We start from the raw sequence: 15,979 nt of genomic DNA, 5'->3' as shown, positions 1-15,979 counted from the left end.
TAGCATAGAACAATCCTAGACTAAATTCTGCAGAAATCCTTCGAAGGTTTAAGTAACTTGGATGTAATATAAGATGCTGGCATAAAGTCAAACCTTTCACACTGGCACAGACAGCGAATGAGAGAGCAGTTCTCAGTAGTAGTTCTTAGTTTAAAACACTCCTCTGTTGCTTTCTTCCTTCCCCTGTTCCTTGCTGCTGGGGGAGAGACTTGGTCTAAGGCATATGAAGCACTGGGAAAACAGGATCCAAAAATTATGGGATGACAGAAGCTGCTTTCTTACACACATATTTTGCAGACATGCAAAGTGAAATGCACGTGACTGAGCTTTGCCTCAAACACAAAAGTCAGAAGAAACACAAGGGGTGGAGAGATTGCTTATATTTATTTGCCTGATAGGAATCTTTTTTGAATGTGTGTATGCTTTTGTCCTTTCTGAAAGCAGCAAATGACAATATTCCCATTGGGAAAGTGGTTTGGGAGTCTTCAATTGATGTCTTGGCTGAATACTTTTTGAAAACGTGTTTGTAAGGACTGCTTTCCTACCCTCCTGCCTGTCTCCCTAGGGAGCAGAGTCTGTGTCACTACGCAGCCACATTTTAACTCCATATAGTAGTAATAAAGCTCCATCCATAAGGAACAGATTCCTCTTCTGATTGTTCTTCGAATGCAGAGAAGTAAAATACAAATAGTGACTATGGAACCTCAGTTCACTGTCAAATTGTATATACTGATCCATAAGGCAGATGGTGACAGCTGCAAAAGACAGCTTTGCGGTTCTTGCTATTTGTCCCTCATTTAGATGCGAGTCCTGCAGCACAGGAATAACCCTTTTGAAGAATGATCGCACTTAGAGATGAGAGAACAAAAGCAATGGGGGATATTCTGGGAATACAGGAATTCCAGCTGTAGAGGAATCAGAACAATATTGCCATTTCTATTCAGGGCCAGGTTGATGCACTGTATATTAAGAAAGGACTAGAATCCAGTAGAAGGTAAATTCCTTCCTGTTCTTCCATGAACAGCAGCAAATGAGCCTCTTCTCACAACGATTTGCTTTCTTTATTGATTTCATCCCATAAATTCTTCAAAGATACAGCTTATTTTGTATGTAAACACATGTAGTCTCTGTCTTCTCAGCAGTGTAATAGCCTAAACCTGCATCACTCTGTATTTATACTCACTGTGGACTGCCACTGCTCCGGACACTGAGGCGATCACCAACGCTGCCAGGTCTCAAATCAGTAAAACTGACTTAAAGACAGTAAAATATGATTTAAAATGAGCAGGTAGCAGTGGAATTTGTGAAGTACAGCTGAGATGTGCTTTCACGAATACTCTCTAGCTCTGAGGCAGGCTGATGTTCCTGGGCAGCTGCCTTTTCTTCATGGTAGTTTTGCTCAGTGTCAACTGTGGGTTAAAACCAAGATGACAAGAATGGACCACACAGGACTGAGTCATCATGATAGAGGAAAGCTAGTAATTCCTGAAAGGAAAGCTGTTCCTAGTATCGGCCTGATTGGTGCATCCAGAGTAGTCAGAGCTGAAACTCATCCTGAATGCTCACAGCTCATTGAGGATTTGTTTGTTTGCATCCTTGGATATGAACAAATCCAGTCTTTCTTCTTCCCACCTGACAGCACTTATACATTTCCTGGATTAAATTTGAGCGCTAATCCATAACAGTCTTTTCTAGGCATTGCGGTAGCTCAGTGATGTCAGTGAAGGAGGAGACATATGGCATTATAAAGATATGTATTTCCTTCAAGGAGTGAGTAGCAGAAGGCTTCAAGCCCATGTGTCCCAAAAGGTTAATATTACTTCATGGCACAGCTCAGCACCAATTTTCTGAAAAATTTAGTGCCAGTGGCAAAGCACTTGCGGAAAACAGAGCTCAGCACAAACCGAGAGCCATTATAGTATACCGCCAGTGGTCTTGGAGACTTAAGAATTATTTTTCTTTAATAAGAAATGACCCAGAGGTACAACCTCCTTCAGCTTTGCTTGAACCCTTCCATTTGGCAACCTTCAACCCATCAATGTGGTTTGCGTGCCAAGTCTCAGAACAGTTACAGTAATCTATCAATCCATGAATTTGCAGAGAGTGACTGGAAAAGACTTCTGAATTCTGCACTAAGTTTTGTAATAGCAAATGTCAGTCCTCAAGCTGGAACCTTTTAAAATAGTTCCATGAATCCAGGAAAGTGCAAGAAAGACAAAATATAATCTAATATTGATGAAAAAATTCTATTTCAAGAGCTGCAAAATTATGATAATAAGAACATCCTTCTACCTCTTTGCATTAACTGTATCAGCCCTCATGAAAAGAGAGAGCTTTTTTCACTAGCTCATCTTTCTCTGCTGCATCAAACAGAAACTAATATTCTTTACAAGCAAATTCTTTCGTAGTTGTTCTCCACACTGCTATCAACTCCCTTGAGAACTGAGAAATCAGTTCCTTTTCCTGGATTAACTCACACTGCCAACATTCATTTTCCACTAGTTGCATTTCCCCAGCACTAACACTCTGCCTGGGGTGAGGTTTCCAGCAACACCTGCAAAGTAATCTCCCTGTCCTCCTTCAAACCCTCTTCACAATTTCCCTTCTCTGAAGCCTACAAAACAATTTGCCAGTGGTTAAGCAGTTGGTATGTTGTGATTTGTTTGTAAAGCTGACTAATACTGGACCACTGTCTCCCTCTTCTGTTGTGACTCTCATCTGTTAGCTCTTATGTTTATTTGCAACGAACTATTGTCCAGGCAAGGATCATCTTTTTGTTTCTGGTTCCACACAGAAGAAAGGGGGGGTCTTGTACACTGCTACAGTCTTCAAGTGATACCACAATGCAAACAATAACAATAAAAAGAGTATCTTGTCTATACACAGACCCAAGGATTTTAAGTTATAGGTGAATAGTAGTGCCCCTTTTAGTTTGGAAGAGTTCAAATGATTGAAGAGTTTAACTGGTTATTTTAAGTTTATAATTCACGTACCTCCTGTGAATTCAGGAGCATGTCCAGGTGATCCCAATCCTTGTAGAACATTTGTTCTTGATGTATTTTCTCCAGCCACTCCTTCTTCTGTTTCCATTCATTGTATACCTTTTCCTTCTCTTCCAAGAGAGCCTGTAGCTTCTGCTGAATCTGAACACAATTTCCAATGAAAAACTCATGTTGGTCTTTATACCCCATGGACCACAGTAAGGTAGGAGGAAAAAGGATTAAGTGGAATGGTGGATAAGCACCTTAAATTGTAACAAAATTATCAAAGAGAAAAAAGTAAAACAAGTTCTAGCACTTATATTTAGGCAGAGAGATAATCAGAGGTGCCTCATTTCAGGAATGGAGGAGTGCTTCTTACACCGTATATAGCAGTCCAAGCCAAGAGCAAAGGTAGGTAACTGTTTCTCAAGTGTACCGTCTAGAATCAGATCCTAATTCTCCATTATCTTTAGCCATAATGGTGCAATTATAGCACTTCAAATTGGGATAGGACAGATACTTAAATAAGTTATCAACATAGCATATTCTCCTAATCAGGGAATACATGCCTCAATGTTACAGTTCATGTAATTTCGGCTTCCAAACTCTATATCCACAGACCTTCTATAAATAATTTTTTCCTACATTTTTCTACAGGCAAAGAACTTCACAGTCAGGAAGATTTCCAGTTACTATAGTAATGCATTGCAATATTCAACAAATTTTCAGGAAATAGCTTGGTCAGATGGGAGAGTAATTTGCACAAACTCTGCAGTTTCCTGAAGACATTCAAGAGACATGGTAATGAATTGTCAGGGGAGAAGTAAACTAGTAGGTACTGGAAAAGAAACGATGCTGGGAGAATCTTAGAAGCTATTTGTCTTGAGTAAACTGACATTTTGATTTCTATCTTTAATTTCCAGGGAGTTAAATATAGCAGCATAATTCATTACTACAGAAAATGTTTCAATTAATAACTCTCTCATACGTTTGAGCATTTTCATTCTTTGGTTGACAGGTTTTTGTCCAGCCTGGTCCAGTATGGATATAGAACTGTATTGTGAAGTATAGTATTTGTGTGAAAACCCATTTTGGGAAGTGGGTAGAATTATCTCCATTGTTCAGAACATAGCAAACTTCTCAAATAAGCCCAGCTTTGCTGCAGCGAGCCCTCAGGAGATGCCAGCACTCATCTATTGCTGAGGTAAAAAAATGGAACAGATGTTTTTATGCCCAAGCTAGGTAACACACTGAGGCAAATGTATGTCATGCATATGGATATGTGTGAGTGTACACACGCATTTGTATGCTTACAGCGCGATATAGTATAGAATGATAGTTACACTGGTGTTGAGTAGCTGAATGTGTGTGACTGAACTCGAATGAGTTTCAGTTACCTCTCTTGATTCTATTTCCTCATGTTGCAAGAGTGACTGTCCTAGCTGTACAACATGATTATACTTCTCTTCTCGTGCTTCAATCTCTGCCAGTAGCTGTTGATGCTGGGTAAGTCTCAGGCTGCTAGTAGATATGTCCCGAATAGTCTCCTTGGCTCTCATTTCTCTTATTATTTCTGCTGTCCATGAGAAATAGTCCCACACCTGGAACCCAAGAAAATGTGAAAGTCGAGGTTAGAGCTCAAGCTTGGGTTATCAGACAGGAAAATCATAGGCTGACTGTTCAACTTTAAGTGAATGATAGGTAATAAAATCACAGATAAGAAAGAAAACATTTCATTAGCACTTAGAGTACTTCTGTGAATTTTAACAAGGGTGGATAACATGACTGCAGGAATTTCTACATACTGTGTTAAATCATACATGTTTTGTAATATCATAATTATAACCAAACTGTGTCATATCACATTAATGACAACATGATACCATTTATTGCCCTTTAGTCCATCATTCTTTAAGAGTTTTCTGGTGTTATTCCTTCACAAAGGATAAAACAATATCACCCTGTTTTTCTGTGACTTAGTTTTGGCTAATACAAGCCTATTTGAAACTTAAGTTGTACACATATTCTAAAATGAGAGTGAGAATTTTCAGGTGAAAAAAAAAGCTCACTCTAATAGAGGTGGTAAAAAGGCAAATCACAGGTCAGAAAAAATTGCTTAAGCATATAAGGCATGCAGATTCAGCTCCTGGTTTGTGGAACTATATGACTGAGATTGGCTCAGGAACGTAGTTCTGGAAGGAACAAAGATGTAATGCTAGTTTACTTTCAAAATCTGATGAACCGATAAACATACTTACAATATCTTAAAATGTCTGAAGCATCCAGCTGAGGCAGTTATGAGCAAGAAAATTCTTAAACAAATCTCAGAATTATTTTTCGATTGTGACTGAAGAAACTTGTGCAAATAAAAATAATTTTACATTTTCTGTGTGTCTTTCTCTGCACTTCATTCTGCACCTTCACCAGTCCACTTACTTTAGGCATCTCATTTGAATCTGTAATAGGTGTTGTGCTCTTATGCGTCAGTTGGTAAAAAACAGGACTGCAAGGGACTGTACTGTGGATTATATGGGATGATTAATTAAGTTTTGTTACAGTTTAATCGTGTTTGGATTAGTTGATTCAGTTTTGAGGTGGTAAATGGTCTTTTAGTTTTAAAAGACTATTATGTATAGTAAGTGCCAAAGAAAAATGCTCTTTTACTGCAAAGAACTGAAAATTTTCTCTTGTGAATGGTTGCTGGCTTTTCCACTGAAGGAAACCATGTAATGGAAATCGCTTCTTGCCTGTTCCATTTTACCCATGGATTTTGATCCCTATCATCAAAATTTTGTACAGTTCAAAGCTGACTTGTGAACAATCCAGCCAGGAAAAATATATTTTCAGAAAAGCACCACAAAGCTGAAAATGGACAATTTGGGGTCCTAAGAGTTTAGGCTTTAAAGCCAAGATACTCTTTTCTTAAAGCCAGTGAACACAGCTACTAAATGACTCTTTAAAAGGACTGTGGTCCTTTTAAAGGGGCCCACATAGTGCACGCATGTTGGCGTCATTTTGATTTGCAGAACTAATTCACACACAGCTGGATGTCACTGTAGACACTGAGATTGCACTTGTCACTGCAAATGTTTAACAGTCCCTGAGATTTTAAGCTAAGCATTAGGAAAAAATCCATAAATCTCAGGATATTTAATGCAATGGAACAAGTCAAGAGGTTATTGGACTGCCACTGCCAGCAACATTTAAGGATAGACTAGGCATCAGTCTGCAGGAAACTCCTAAGCAGATCCTGACTGAGACCATGCAGATCTGAGCACAAACTACAGAACAAGAATCTCAAACCATTCAGAAATACTTTGAGTCCATGTCTAAATTCCTCTTCCTTGACAGAGTTTCTTGGAAGATTTGGAGCCCTCTGCTGTTACGATGTGTTGTTAGTTAAGGCCAGCTCTGCTATTTAATCAGACTAAAATTGTACTTGATGGGATGCAAGGAGATACACTAGATGATTGTGCAGAATTCTCATTTCATGGAAAGGCTGATTTGCTTTTGTTTCACTTCTTAATCTGTGTACAATTTCATAATGAAAAAGGCCCATGAACTGCATATGAACAATACTAATGAAAAAAGTACACTGAACAGCTGTGACTAACATTAAATTTGTCCACCCCTTGGCACAGCTGAAGGAGGAAAGGGAGCAAAGTTGCCTCTTTGTGCGCAGCAATTTGGGGGATGTTCTGCAGCAAAGCTGAAGAACCCTAAAGTTACTGAGATTCTTACAGTCATTAGGCATGGCTTTATAACCCTGCTTTGTCCTATCTGGGCAGAAGGACGAGCCTATTGAATTTGCAGAACCAGTTCTTCACTTCTTCAGGAATTACTGTCAAGAAAGGAGGTGAAAATTGAGAGGATCAGGAATACTTCTTGCCAGCAAACTGACATCAAAGAGACAGGGAGATGCCTGAAGCATAATCCCTTCTAGGCACGTCACTGAGAATACAGTCACCTGACTTTGTCATTTTGTTTTATGATATTAAGAAAGAACCTTAATGACTGTGTACCCCTCTCTATTAACCACTGACAGATTTCTATATTTTTAAGGTGCTCATTGCTTGTAAATTTAACAATGCAGATGAAAGGACACACTGCTAGAGTAAGAAATGGGCTATAGATTTGCCATTCAAATCACAGGATGCATCATAGATTTCAGACAAAGTTCAAACCAAAGGTATTTTGTATGGGTCCAGCAATAAAAAGAAAGAAGCACCCCCACCAACAGGACATTTTCTATCTGAAGTCAATAATACAATTTATGACATAAGTTATACAACAAATCAATAACAAAGTGAACTCTGACTATGTTTTAACGGATAAATCCACCACGATCCATCTCCTTATGAGGATTCCCACAGGCTGAAGACTTCCAGAATCTAATATATGTTAGAAGAATACACACTAGAAGAAGTTTGCCTTGTTCTTACTGTCATCCCTAGATCACTGTCAGAAAGACAGTGGACAAATGAACCTTTCACCTACATCAGTAGAGCCACTCTGATTTTCCTTAAGTCAAATTCTAATTCATTTTATTTCCCCATCAACAGTTCTGCACAAGATAATGGATTCTTAACAGTTAAAAAACAAACCAACCAAACCCTCAAAAAACCAAAGTGTCATAAATATCCTTTATCTCAAACTGTACAATATATTTTTGGATGAAATATGACAGGTAATGCTGGTTTCAACACTTTTAAGAGACTTAGAGTGGATTAGCCTAATGTGCAGAAGCCTCTCATGCTAACACAAAAGCATCATGTACACTCTATTGTGGTCTTGATTCCAGCTCACAACCTTAAGACAAACTTGTGGGAAGTTTTTTTCCAGGTAAGCATACCCTGGATATTCTCTGCTTCCCAGCAAACACAGAAACAGAATATGAACTACCAGAGGTATCTTTAATTGACACTGAAGTTACACCTGGAACAGTTCAAGAATAGGAAGAATGTAAAGGCACTCTAGAAATCCACATTAGCAACTTCCTTTATGATAAAAGGGGGCACCCTTGCTGTTTTAGTACCTGCTAATGCAGTACTTGCAGCAATAATCTACTAATTTGCAGTGGTGCAGCTCAAGTGCCTTCACTGAGACTACCGACATTCACAAAGTATTCTGTGGCCAATCATAGCTCAGTGACCTACTGAGTTCTTTGGAGAGAAAGCTACTGTGCATTGCAGATGATGATATGATGCTGATACATGCATGTCACTGTGTTTAAGCAACTTGTAAGGTTACTGCAAAGACCAGTGAGTTGTATTAGATACATTCCATGAAGCAAGTTAACTGAGGGTTACTGCATGCCCTGACAGAGAGAACAAACTTTTAGCCATTATAAATGGGAGTCTAACATTTATTTTTATCACACTTACTCAGTGGGAATCACAGAGTCTTTGAAAAGACTACTGCTACTCCTGCAAAGTGATGACCGTTTCTGACAACTATCAATTATCCCATACACAGTTGGATGCAAGGTTCCCTTCCTACAGAAGGTAAAAGATCCTTATCCTCTAACACTGCTTTAAATAGCTACAAGCACTTAAATACTTCATTAATAACACAGATAGCACCTGCAGCCTTTTACATCAACCTTTGCAGCTTTGAAGTACACCTATGATTCACACACATTGAAGGCAGCTTTCCCCTGTGTACCAATGGACAGAAGGCAGAAGTGCTTACATGTGCCTGAAACTGGTAAAGCTTGTATGCTTGTTCCAGAAGTTTCTTGCGCAGTTCCACTTTAGACTTCAGGGCCTTCCAGCTGGTCACTATTGCCTGCTGCTTTGCTTTCAGATCTTCTACCTGCTTCTTTGAGCAATGGGTCAGCACATGATCTGCAGAGTGGATCAGCTCCTGCAGCTATACGCAGGGATGAAAGAAGAGGGTAGAAAGAGAGTCACAGAGATCCAGCTAATATCAGAAAAGTTATGACAAGGGCTATGTTAACTGTACGTGAAACTACAATTTAAGCAACATTTTCTGACCTAACTTTTCTCGTGCTAAACAAAAGCTTCCCTAATTTCAGTTCTGTGGAATAACAGTGACATCCAGTGTTTGCTAAGGCTCATCACAACGGTGTTTTTTCAAATAGGTAGATTTTTTTTCTCGTTTTTACTATACCATACATGAATAATGCAAATAATAGCTAATCATACCTTGTTTTCCCCAGTCACCATATAGATTAACTGTGACTACATTCTCTTCATGCATTTCTCATGCTCTTTTACCTTTAAAAGTAACAAGCAGCTGGTGGGATCAATTCTAGTGTTATCTGCCACAAGGCTAAGATATGAGGCCACTGATAAATGATAATGGGATAACTACTTCAGTAATCTCAATATAACACATGCTATGTTAACTACACCATTACATTTACTGAACAAAGGGATGAAGAAAAAACTTATACTAGTTTTATTGGTCTCGTTGAAGCTAAGCAAATCTCCTATATACAAGGAAGCTTTCTAAACAACAACTATTCTCATGAGCTGAAACTTTTCACAAGTTTGTATGATGAGCCCTATCCTTCTTTCTCACAGCTCAATTCCTACCCCTCTAAACTTGTTGAAAATTCCAGACTGCTGCTACATCCTTCCTTCTATAATTCTCCATAGTTAATCAATGCATTTTGTGTTCAATGAATATTCAGTTTCTCTGCACATAGAACAGATTCTGGATTTTTCCTTGTAATCACCTGAAACACTTTGAAGAAGGTGGTAAACACATAAAGCCTGGCATAATCATACATTTCAAACAGTAATCAAAAATATCCCTGTGAATCACTTCAATAGTCAGCGCTCATTATAATATGTCCCTTATTTGTAAGGTTTTATATGACATACTTTATCATTGCCATCTGACCTTGAATATATTAAAAAAGCAGAAGACTAAGGAAGATTCTTAGAGATTTCGAGGCTCTCACAGAGAGCCTGTAATACTTTGGTTCATAATACCAAATTATTATTATGACTGTCTTGGAAACTTGAATTTTGCCTACACATTAAAGACCACAAATGACTTTCATTACCTGCTGCTCATTCCCAGAAAGCTCGTGCTCCAGGGCCACATGGTTCCGGAGCTGGGTTTGCACACCTCTCATGTCCTTAGCAACATCATCTGGAATACTTTTGGACTTCTCCTAGAAGGAAGAAATCAGAGAAAGCTCTGTTACTTTCTATTTCCAAGCAAAACACACTACAAGCCTACTTTAGTCATTTTGTGTAGTGCAACTCACTGCACAGTTAAGGACATCCTGGGTTACTCAACTATGATAGGTAAAAGGAAGCTAGAAAAATCTGTCCTAGTACATCTGTCCTAGTAACTCACTTGTAAGTATCTTAGTGATTAAGCCACCCAACTGGACTGTGAGAGATGAAGTTTCAAGTCTTTCCGTGATCAGACAATACAGGAGACTGTCTTACAGGCTTTGAGTTGGGAATCAATCTTGAATAGGTACTGCAGTGACATATAGTGAATTCTTAAAGTAGCACTAACAACCAAGAGCTTCAGGCCATTCTTTGTGACACAGGTGGTCTATCTATGAACCATCTTTAGATAAAAATTTAGTTACACATGCTCAGGAAAGATGAGTTAAAAATGGCATATATGCAAGGAAATATTTCTGTAAAGATGAGAGAAACAGAGAAACCAAACATTTATTTAGCTCAACAAAGGTTCTGAGGGGATTTATTTGTTACACAGACATGCACTGGGAATACAGCAAGCAAAAAGAAAAGGCATTTCAGCTGGAGGACAACACTGTTGCTAGAATAAAATAATTACAAACTTGTTCCAGGTCAATTTAGGTGCAAAATTAGAAGAACATTTCTAACCATTGGAGAAGTGTATTTCTGTAACAGATTCACAGGCTGGTTTGGGGTACTAGCAATGCATCTTGGTAAGGTGTAAAAGGACATGCACTTTGTAGTTGCCTATGATATGATGGCACTGGAGTCAGTGACTTAAGCAAGATCTTCTAGTACTATGTTGCTATAAGAAATGGCTTTCCTTGGTAGACATCTGGCCAGGGTACACAGGAAAGGATGGGCAAGATGACTGAATTGCTCTCCCACTCAGTAGTGAAGCTTATTAACAAGATGCGATGCAAGAAGTGTGTATTGGTTGCCTGGGCCAAACTCAGCATGGGGATAAGCCAACAGCTGGTCTGTGAAGTGTTTCTGAACTATCATGTGTCACTGCCACAGAATTAACTACTTCATCATTTAAGTTAAATATGCACCAGGTTCTGAAAACCCCAGCTGGTATACAGTGAAATATTATGATGTTTGATTTTCCATTCACGACAGGGAAAGAAAACAGGAATAACATAGTTGAATAAGGCAGCCTCTGCCAGCACAAGCAAGTAGAAAATGAACCACACGTAACCTAACAAAGCCCTGTTGCCTTGCAAACAGTGGAAGCTCTGTTGGATTGCTGCCTCCTGTACACATCTGCATTAGGGAAACCACACCTCTCATTACAGTAAGGATGTGGTTTCTCCATGAATTTTTTCATAATGCCTAGGTAAAACAGAAGTCTGAAGATTTTCATTGGGACTTCTCCCCCTAGTTTTCACACTGGGACTGTTTGGAATTATTGCCAGTACTGCGCACTGAAATGAGAGGAAAAGATTTCTGGCCCAGCTTTTCACATCAGGTCACATGATTGCCTGACAACCTTCCAGGCTAATGGCCACTGTAATCCAGACAAATGCCTTTTTCACAAGACAGTTCTTTTTACAGCACATAAAGCTCCAATGGTGTACAAAGAAGAACCACAGTGAGGCAGTAAACAGTTTCTTAGTCAGGCGTGATGACTGCACACAACATTACTATATGCATTGCGCTGTGAGACAACTTAGTTCAAGCCCTGGTCTTCTCAGCTTATCCCATAGATCAGCAACTCTATCTGCACCTGGTTTCACCAATGGTTCTCATAAGGTGAACACTCAGGCATCTAAGGATTACCCAGGATTTTTTTTTTTTAATACTTTGAGTAATCACACAGGTTTCTCACTGAGACTTTTTTAGAAGTCAGCAGTAAGCATGCTGAGAATCTTAAGAATACTCCACAAATTAAGCTGAAATGAAGTTTTCATATAACGAGACTTTCCCATTATTTTTTACCTCGATATGGGCCAGAGCATCTGTCAGATCTTGGTAACACTTGTGAATCGCCTCAGCATCTCTCAGCCGCTCACCTCGTAATCTGGTAATTTCTAACAGCTCCTCCCAGGAGTTCCTACAAGGGAGGATGGGGAAAAGAATCATGTAAAACATTCAAACTAGGAGTAAAGGAGATTAACAGTCTGAAGAAAGACTGAAAACAAGACCTCCTCTTACTTTATTTTTCATTCCTGCCATTAAATTCTGTTGGAGGGATTCTCTGAGGGACAGCAGGTCTCTCACCCTACTCTATCCATGTCCTCCTGTCTGCCCCAGGCACTTAAATATATGGTCCTATATAAGTGTGCTCCTTTCCAATATGCTTTTCAGATTTTATATGCAGGACTTGGAGGACTGAGTCAGACCCTACTATTCCTTCATGCTTCTCTTTTGCACCAGTTTGGACTGATGCCAGACATAAGAAGCTCAGAACATATTAACATTGTTCTGCAGAGCAGTCATGGGATTCAAACTCAAAAATCAGAAGCAATAAAGAAGCAACTAAACTCCTAGCCTTTCAGGTAGGCGGTCCTTTTTCAAAGGGCAAAGGAAGTTCACTCATCCCTTACTTGTAAAGCACCTCTGATGCAATTTAGAAGAAGCCAAATCAGCAAGCAGATAATGTCTGCATTGTAGTAGTCTATTTTTAAATGAGGCATGGCAGCAGCTCTGTATCAGTGAGCAAACCACATATTTTGCAATTAGAGAATTGGGTGGACAGGCCTTATCCTTTTCTAATTCCTTTTCACTTCCTCCTCCTTGAGAGTGAATTGAAAGGACAAAGCATTATACAACTAATACAAGTCTCCTACCTTAGCTCCTTTTGCTTCTGCCGAATTTCCCGGGACTCAGAATGCCCACAGTTCAGCAAGTTGTCTGCCAGCTGCTGGCAAGTCACAACTCTTTTCCCAGCTGCTTCCAACTGGTGTCGGAACGTGTCATATTTGGCACAAAGTTGCTTTTGAAGGAAAAACAACAATAACAAAAAGGCATTTTGAGTGCTCTCTTTTCCCAAACATACCTGCTCAGCTATCAGAGCACAGCCAAAAGACAGGTAATAAGCTGATCATATTTGGAGATGGAGAAACTGCAGAGAATGACTGGATTTTACCTCCAAAAACCATGAGGAGCTACAAACTATTAGCAAAACATGAGGTTTGTGATGCAGATGGGAGGCAGAAACATTATTACCAGGGATAGAAACAAACACTCAATGTACAATGAATTTCAATTATTAAATGACATGTTTTCTCTTCATGAATGCAAATGTGTATTCAGTACTATAATTGAATAATGTAGTTCAATTTTAAGATTTAGCACACAAGGTATTTTGAAATAAATCATAAAAATGAGGATTCTGAATGGCTATTGATTTCTAATGGGCTGACAGTAAATTAGTTTAGGTGCCATGTGAAGAGGTATAGATGTAAATGTCTGTACATCAGCATTTGTGATGAAAAAAATTCTTAATGGACACCACACTAAAATATCTGGTTATTAAAAATAGAAGGATTACTCTCTGAAGGCACAGACATTTTAGCATGCACTTGTTTCACGCAGCTCAGCCTCTATGGTAACAGGATGTGTTAGGCAATGCTGCCTGCCTGTCATTACAAGTCAATCCTTCCCACCCACTCTTCACCCTTTTCTCTTCCCATCTCCCAGTTACTTATACTTATTTCTTACATTGTCTTATAAGTTTTCAAGGACAACCTTAGAATCTTTTTACAGTCTCACAACATACAGTTTGGTTGATTTTTGATCTGTTACTCAAAAAACTCACCAAGACATGTTCATAATCATTTCCATAGTCTTCAGAGCTGGCTGTTTGTTTCTGCTGAGTGATCCAGTCTTGCAGATCTTCATATTCTCGTAGAAACTCATGCAAGACAAGAGTCTCATCCAGCTTCTTCCCTCTGTTGGGGGAAGGAGACAAGACAACACATTTAGACCAAGGAGGACAATCAGTAACTTTCTTCCTATTAATCCCCCAAACCTCTCACCATCAAGACTCATTCTCTTTAATGAAAGACCTGGCTTTATTTCTCAAGACTGGAAATTACATTTGTAAGATGACAGCTGTCAGCCAGGTCAGACTCATTGGCTGAGTTTCCCAGAAAAGCACTGTGCCTAGCTGAGCTCTCTCCCTGGTTTTGTTTTTTCTTTTTTGGGTTTTTTTTGTTTGGTTGGTTGGTTGGTTGTTTTGGTTTTTTTTTTCCTTCCCATAAGAATACCCTTCTTTTTTTCCAGATCTGTCCTGATCTGTCTTTCTAAAGATAATTGTAGTACTTATGAAAATGAGGAGGAAATCTTTCTAACTGAGGATGGTGCACCAGGAAGGCAAGCGCTATGAAAGCCATTTTATGCAATTCTGTGCATATTGCCTGTGCAGCAAAAGCTGCAACCTGCTGCATATTTCTGATCATCTAGAGTATCTTATAACACAGCCTGACATGTTACAGGCCTTCCACAGTAAACAAAATACCAATTTTTCATCTGCTGACACTGCCTGGCCATTGTGCAAATATTCCGGGAAAGATGAATCTGGCTTCCCTATTTGAATCACAAATGCTCATCACAAGAGATGTAGCCTGCTGAGAGAGTTCAGCCTGCCAAGGAGAATGCAGATCAGAGGTACAACCCACAGCACCAATAAGGCACCATGAGACCCTGGCTAACATTGTGTTCAACACACACAAGTGTTTTGATATTTCTAGATTGAGTATTTCTTTTTCTGAACTTTTAATTCACAGGATTTTCTGTTGATGCTTTTACTTTTTTAATTGTAAACAAAAATAACAACATAAGGTAAAATATCAGCATTTCCTCTAGGCTTAATTATTGTAGTATTCAGACTCATTTATTTGATATTCTACTTGCAGAGCCCCATTCCTTTTCTGAGTGAAATTTTTGTGGAGGAAAAACCCAAACTGTTCAGACATTTGTTCCTGTTGTTAAACCAGAAGTGTTTAAAAACCCTGTGTACAAGCAGACTGTCCTGTTGTAAACATCTTACTGTAACAATAACAGAAAGGAAGTGAAATTAAAAGTAAACAACTCATTCAAGAATAAAACCCTTCTTATACTAGCACAGCCACTGGGAAGTGTAACTGTAATTGTCTCCCTTCTGCTATGTAATGAATTAAGTAATTTTCCAGCAACATTAAGGAAACCTTTTAAAAACACTTTTTTTTCCTTTTGGTAGCAGATTCCAAATACTACAAAGGCAAGTCAGAATCCGGCATCTCAAGCCACTTTACAGGAGGATGATGAAGGGTAAAGAGGAAATTTGAGGGCTTTGAATCCTTAATATGTAGCAAAACTCCCTGAATAAAATGTAGAGTTCTGGCTTAGCAATAATGAAAAATCTTATAGGTGCACAGAATTCTACTATAGAAACAAGCAATTTCCTAAATAAAATTGCAAAAAGAGGAGATAATGGATATGATCTAAATTCTGGTGAGGTAACTGGAGATATCCTTTATTGACTTCAGTGGGCTTTGCATCAAACCTAGGATCCAAGAGGCAGTTCTAGTTTATACCTTGCTGCTGCTAGTTCCTGCAGCTCTTGGAGTCTTGAATGAACTTGTTCCTTTGGTGCATCAACTTCAACATACTGGATGGAGCCCACAAGAGGAAGAGTTTGGGCACTTTCACTCAGTTCTTTCATCAAATTTTGGTAAATGGCAATCTCATGCTCCAGTGCCTGACAGAGAAAAGAGTGGATTGAGAGCCAGTTGTCCAAGATATCCACTGTTTGAACTTTTGCACCAGCCTACAGTGTAGTCAGTGAGACATTAAAAGAGGAGAAAAACTTTCTGGAAG

At 39.0% G+C, this 15,979-nt stretch overlaps 1 protein-coding gene across 3 annotated transcripts in view; it reads right to left on the bottom strand.

Annotated features, from left to right (window-relative positions):
• Nucleotides 1-15,979, bottom strand: part of SPTBN5 (spectrin beta, non-erythrocytic 5) — a 104,902-nt gene that overhangs the window by 51,736 nt on the left and 37,187 nt on the right. For all 3 annotated transcript variants that reach the window (XM_082317938.1, XM_082317939.1, XM_082317940.1), the window contains 8 exons: nucleotides 15,697-15,860; nucleotides 13,938-14,070; nucleotides 12,967-13,112; nucleotides 12,116-12,230; nucleotides 10,018-10,128; nucleotides 8,673-8,852; nucleotides 4,379-4,582; nucleotides 2,994-3,143 (listed from right to left, as the gene is read on the bottom strand). In XM_082317938.1, the coding sequence (XP_082174064.1) occupies nucleotides 2,994-3,143; nucleotides 4,379-4,582; nucleotides 8,673-8,852; nucleotides 10,018-10,128; nucleotides 12,116-12,230; nucleotides 12,967-13,112; nucleotides 13,938-14,070; nucleotides 15,697-15,860 (1,203 nt within the window). The remainder of the gene's footprint in view (nucleotides 1-2,993; nucleotides 3,144-4,378; nucleotides 4,583-8,672; nucleotides 8,853-10,017; nucleotides 10,129-12,115; nucleotides 12,231-12,966; nucleotides 13,113-13,937; nucleotides 14,071-15,696; nucleotides 15,861-15,979) is intronic.

The sequence above is a fragment of the Platalea leucorodia genome (assembly GCF_965183815.1).
Source record: "Platalea leucorodia genome assembly, chromosome: 7".
Taxonomy (NCBI): domain Eukaryota; kingdom Metazoa; phylum Chordata; class Aves; order Pelecaniformes; family Threskiornithidae; genus Platalea; species Platalea leucorodia.
Note: the sequence above shows the minus strand (reverse complement) of the source record. Positions and strands in the feature narration are given on the sequence as shown.